Source organism: Vanderwaltozyma polyspora, genomic scaffold (assembly GCF_000150035.1).
Source record: "Vanderwaltozyma polyspora DSM 70294 KpolScaffold363 genomic scaffold, whole genome shotgun sequence".
Classification (NCBI taxonomy): domain Eukaryota; kingdom Fungi; phylum Ascomycota; class Saccharomycetes; order Saccharomycetales; family Saccharomycetaceae; genus Vanderwaltozyma; species Vanderwaltozyma polyspora.
The window spans coordinates 22,320-28,319 of record NW_001834570.1 but is presented as its reverse complement, the minus strand read 5'-3'; the positions used below and the strand labels follow the sequence as shown (position 1 = coordinate 28,319).

At 32.3% G+C, this 6,000-nt stretch overlaps 1 protein-coding gene, 1 non-coding gene and 1 further gene across 2 annotated transcripts, besides 2 other annotated features; all 3 read right to left on the bottom strand.

Annotated features, from left to right (window-relative positions):
- Window positions 1-360: 360 nt before the first annotated feature.
- Window positions 361-537: a sequence feature (similar to hypothetical protein; correction of possible frameshift sequencing error~similar to Saccharomyces cerevisiae HKR1 (YDR420W)).
- Kpol_363p14 lies at window positions 361-2,647 on the bottom strand (the record flags this gene model as incomplete).
- Window positions 539-2,647: a sequence feature (similar to hypothetical protein; correction of possible frameshift sequencing error~similar to Saccharomyces cerevisiae HKR1 (YDR420W)).
- Window positions 2,648-3,341: 694 nt separating this feature from the next.
- On the bottom strand, window positions 3,342-3,423 carry Kpol_363trna1. The gene has a single exon. It is a non-coding gene; the product is annotated as a tRNA-Ser (tRNA).
- Window positions 3,424-4,966: 1,543 nt separating this feature from the next.
- Kpol_363p13 (60S ribosomal protein uL11) lies at window positions 4,967-5,464 on the bottom strand (the record flags this gene model as incomplete). Its single annotated transcript, XM_001642681.1, has 1 exon — window positions 4,967-5,464. The coding sequence occupies one exon, from the start codon at window positions 5,462-5,464 to the stop codon at window positions 4,967-4,969; it is 498 nt and encodes a 165-aa protein (XP_001642731.1).
- Between the last annotated feature and the right edge of the window lie 536 nt (window positions 5,465-6,000).

Genomic DNA, 6,000 nt, shown 5'->3' with positions numbered 1-6,000 from the left:
AAATCTCTCGCTCGCCCCAATATATCCGGGTTAAAAGTCTGTGTGTATAACCTTAATTTCTTCCACAAGAAAGGAGATTCTCAAGAGGAACCATGTTGAGTTCGCAACATGTTCAAGGTTTTTTCCAGAGTTGGGAATATTCTTGGGACATTTTTTGTCTTTGAATTCGGAGAAGAGGAACGTCTAGATTTAAAAGGAATGGTTGCCAACAAATGTGGTTATTCGCCTGAATAATTTAAAAAAGGGTCATTTCTTTTAATGATTGGAGTTTCCAATTCCCTTTTAAGATAATCTAAGGTACCAATTTTGCATATTTTATCGTTTAACATGTATTTTTTGGTTATTCGATGTATAGTACCCCTACTTGAATTTCCGGTGAAGAAAATCCACCAGATATAAATTCCCATCAGGATCTATTGTACTAAAAATTGGTATCGTACTGTCAATTAATGCTGCCATATCTTTTAACCGTGGATCTGGATTTTGATAAATGATAGAAGTTAGATTATTGATATAATTTTGTAATTCATCGACCTTATTCTCCGGGAAATAAACCTTCTGCCAAAGACGTAATGTATAAATTTCCAGGTATCAATATTGGTATAATTTGTTTAACGCTAATGGATGATGTATCTCTTTGATATTTATTCATTGATGCTACCGTTGGAGAAGCTTCTAATACACTTGTTTCGCCGTCGCTGAGATCATATAGTGTCAGTCCTAAATTTGACAATGTAGTTTCATATGAAAATATTGAGGAGTAATCCTGATATTCGGTCGAGATTACACTAGTATCTGATTGTAAACTAATAGATGGATCCAGTTGGTAATTGGAACTATCCTGTTCAAAGGGATACGTTAGTATCAATGGTAAGAAATTGAAGATCTGGGCAGATGCATAACTTTCCTTGATTAAGAACGGATAGTTTAATTCGATTTTGAACCCTATTGAAATTAAAATTGAATCAGCAGGTTGAGTAACTGCAGTTGGTGCAATCCTTACAGGTAATCCAGACGTGTTGGTATTTGTTTCGGGAGAATTTGTCATATCGGTATTACTAGACTGGACAACAATATTTGTCGGTAACCATGCAAATGAGTCCCTTGTTTGCTCACTAGATAAAGGTACAGCTACCGCAGTTGAGGTAGTAGGGACAGCTAGTGCGGTTGATGTGAGTCTTCCTGCCTCAGATATGAGATTTGACAAAGTTGTGGTGTGTCTTAATGATTCAAAATTGGATGACAATGTAACATATGAACTACTTGGATAAATTGTATATATAGTGGACGTTGTATCTTCTTCGTCGTAGTTACTTACTTTTTTGGAATTTGTCTCAATTGGATTCGACATAGCCCCATTACTTGAAAAAGTTTCAGATCTGGCACTTGTATATGTTTTAGTTACACCACTCGATACTGCATCTCCCAATGATATATATTTTGTTTTAGACTCACTACTTTTCAGTTTTGTTAATGTTGATGACTCAATGTATTTGCTAGAATATGTACGTGTTAATACAGAATCAACGGATTTTGATGTAGTTTCTGAAGTAGTTCCGATAGAACTTGTCACTGATTTTGACTTTAGCTTTGAAGTAGACTCTGATGTGACTTTATTGGTACCTGACGTTGATGTTGATTTTGTTTCAGGGTTTGATGACATAGATGATGAGGCACTAGAGGTTGGTGACAATAAACTCGATATAGATGAGGTGTCCGTTGTTGTGGAAGAAGATAATGATTTAGAAGATACGATGAGAACCGTCTTTGATTCAGTAAAAGCTTCACTTGTGGACGATTTGGATGACGTTATTAACGTAGTCAAAGGCGCTGAAACTAATGCTGATGACTTGATAGAAGGAGAAGGTGATGCTAATGTCGAACTGGAAGATGATGATGTTGTAAATACAGTTGCTATTGATAGTGAAGATGAAGATGGTGTATTGGTAATCAGATATACAGTACTAGTAGAACTTGAAGGTTTCTCATTTGTCTTACTTTCAGTATCGACTGTTGTTGGGGTTGAAGAAGTACTAGAAGAGGAAGTGGTTGTCAACTTGGAAACTAAATCCCGTGTGCTTGATTCGGCTTCGACAGTGGAAATAGATGAGAATATATTATCTGATATAGTTCTATCAACGTTTTCGTCATTACTAGAATACGTATCAATCCAAAAATCATTGGATGAATTAGCTTCATCATTAGTTAATATATTATAAGATGAGCTTACTCCATTAACATCCGGGTCTATAAATGATAATTCAGAAGATATTACAGGATAGCTAGAGTAATCTGCTGCCGATATTATTATGCTTACAAAAGCACTTTCAACTGTTTCATCTGTGGTATTTGTATATATTGTGTAAATAGGCTCTTCATTTGATGTTGTTATTATGCCTGATATACCTTCATCTGAATAATCGTATGTTGAAATAGCAGATACACCTTGGAAATCGTATGTTGAAATAGCAGATATACCTTGGAAATCGTATGTTGAAATAGCAGGTACACTTTGGAAATCGGCTTCATCGACTGCATCAGTAGCATATGAATTTACTGGAGTAGTATTAAAATCGTCGTAACATTTTGAACGTTTAATAAATGAGAATACTACCAAAAACTGTATTAGAAGTAATACATTTGCCATATCCGTTACTTATTGTATATTAAATGTGGTATCGTATTTTGATAGAAAGATGAGATATCCTATTTACAAATTCGGAAGAATTAAATCCAACACCCAAAATTAATTGGTGTTATAAAATCTGGCTATAGTTATAGAACGATTAAATTATGAGTTTATTGTATATTAGATCAAATAACGATTCCTAGATAGCAACTTGTATCAGAAAAGGCAAAAATATATAGTCACTAATGTTCCAATTGTTCTACTTTAAATTAAATGTCAAAACAAATTGTAAATGGCTATAATTGAAACGTATGCAATACAAAACTGATTACACCAAAATTCTTGCCAGTTCTGTTACTCGTAAGAACGTTATTGTTCCAGTATAACTCTAAAATGATTGGTATAGAATAGTTAACTCTATAGAGAAATAAAGAATTGTTCGAATGACTGGGTTATTGCTTGAGTCTAGTAATATGAACCATTTTAGTTAATAATAAGATGTATTCATCTTAAAATACTTTGGCATTGCTATATGTTTATATGGTAACAAACAAAATTTCGAAATGAGATATCCTCTTTGAGGTAAGATATATAATATTCAAGATAAAACTCTGTAGAAGTAAAAAAATACATCAGTACAGGAGTTTTTCGCCTGTTCATTCGAAATGGGAAAAAAAAAGAAATGTTAAAGAGGAACGGAAAAAATAAAATTCGACAACTGCAGGACTCGAACCTGCGCGGGCAGAGCCCAAAAGATTTCTAATCTTTCGCCTTAACCACTCGGCCAAGTTGCCACCTATTTGTGGAAATTTAAGATTCTAAAGTAAGTGATATTTAAATAATTACTAATTTTAATTCCGGATCAAACAATACAAAATTAACACTAATTACCTAAATCAAACACAATTACAACTATTTTTAAGTTCACGAACAAAGAACTATGTTCAATTAGGTAGAAATCTGCTGACATTGGTCATGTGACTTTTCTTATAAAGCCATATTATCATGTCTCACGAGTGTTTGTCCGAATCGAAAACTCTTCAAGGTATCTTGAAGTATAAAAGAAGAATATATATAGTAATATAACAAGTAACTATGTATAAATACTGGTTTGTAGTATTATTTTGGCTCATTGTGGTCACTTTTCTACTAGATAACTGGATCATTTCTTTATTCTGATACATAGTTATTTATTATATTACTATACATAATGTTCTTTTATACTTCAAGATGCCTTGAAGAATTTTCACTTCGGACAGACACTCGTGAGACATGATAATATGGCTTTATAAGAAAAGTCACATGACTAATGTCAGCAATAAAACTAAAAGAACGATCCAGTTATCTAGTAACAGAGTGACCACAATGAGCCAACGTAATCCTACAAACCAGTAAAATCGTTTTATATGTCATTTTGTTTTCCCAAAATTAATTCTATGATCACTTTTAAGGGACCGTGACGCTATGACACTATCAGATTATTTAAAATTGTAGTATTTATCTTCTTTATAGGTTTTGTCCTTGTGTACTTTGTTTAAGGATGAGTTATTCTTTTTCTGTCCCAGTTTTTAGAAAACAAAACATTTTCTTAAATTAACGTTTTCGTTATTTTTTTTCACTGTCAGTTGTTAGTTGAAGTTGATATTAAACTGAAAGCTAATATCATCTAACAAAATCTTAATTTGATTTCTGGAACACAAGATGAAGTTAATTTACCTATTCAAAGAAGTTCAAGTTTCTGGTTTAAGCTTCGATTTAAGTTTAATTAAATTTACTTTAATTCGAGTAGATGCAAGAAAAATGTATGGCGCTGAAATGGACCAATATAACCATTCCCGATAAACTTATGAAAAATCTATCAGGGGTATATCTCGGTGAGTAAATGCCAGGGTTAATCTTGTTTGAAATGTAAATTGGTATTTAGTACAGGTATTCAAATAAATTTATATTCTGGAATCCTCTATTATCAATTAAAAACAATAGACATGAGAATATCCTGAAATAATTTATCAAATAACTAAATTCCAGAGTGTAATCAAACGTTCTCTTGGTAGATGAGCCTACCAATTCATATTAAAAGATAGTAAAGAATTAGGTAACCTGTTCAGTAAAATATTAAGTAATAAGTTTGTTAGTTGTAATATCGTAATATTGTAATAATAATAATAATAATAATAATAATGATAATAATAATAATAATAAACCAAATTTAAACGTAAAGTAAAAAAGACATTATATTTCTTTTTCTCAATAAAGACCTAAACTAGAAAATACAGATAATGTGGATATTTTTTTTTGTTGCTAATGAATGAAATTGATAACTAGGCACTAAAATGATTAGTTTTCTGGAATTTCAATTTCACCAGCGTTGATAGCGTCAATGATATCGTGTGGGTTTTTGAAATCAACACGACAACCAACGGATTGAGCAGTACCCAAGATTTCCTTGGTGACAGAAGCCAAGTTCTTACCGAAAGACTTTTCTCTCATTTGTCTAGCAACTTCAATGATGTCATCTAATTGTAAGTTACCAGAGTGCTTGACATTCTTGTCCTTCTTTCTGTCTCTTGGTGGTTCCTTCAAAGCGGTGATAACCAAAGAAGAAGCAGATGGAACAACAGAAGCAGTAGCTTGTCTGTTTTGGATTTTCAATTGGACGGTAACTTTAATACCTTTGAAATCCTTGGTAGCCTTGGCAATATCTTCACCAACCTTCTTTGGAGACAAACCCAATGGACCAATCTTAGGAGCTAAAGCAGCGGAAGCACCAACTTCACCACCGACAGCTCTTAAGTATAAATATTTAACTTCATTTGGATCAAACTTTGGAGGCATTTTGTCTAGTGCTCTTCTTTTGGTACTTGATCAATTGTTAAAAACAACAAGAAAAATACTTATAATAAATTAAACACTTAAGTTTTTTTTGCAACTTACTAACTAAATAACCAAGTTTAATAACTAACTACACTAAAGCACATACATTCATTACACACACATTCGATCTCATTCACTCACTCACTCATTCATTCGTTCTAGTTTCTCTCTGTAAACATACATGCTTTACACAATCTTTCAAACAATTCTAACTACTCATGGCATAGATAATAAACAGCGTATTACCCAAACTAACAAAAATCCAACTTCCTAACAATCAATAATTATTCGAAAATCAATATTTTAGAAACTATCTCAATTGCATTAACCAACTTTACCAATTATTACAAAATAATCACGTACCCAAACTACATTATAATAATGAATCGATTACTACAATACATAGTAATAGATAGTATCTGCATTTTGCAAATGCGATGAGCAAGGTGAAAAATTGCATGTTTTAGCGTCTAAAATGAAATTTTCAAGAAAAGTTT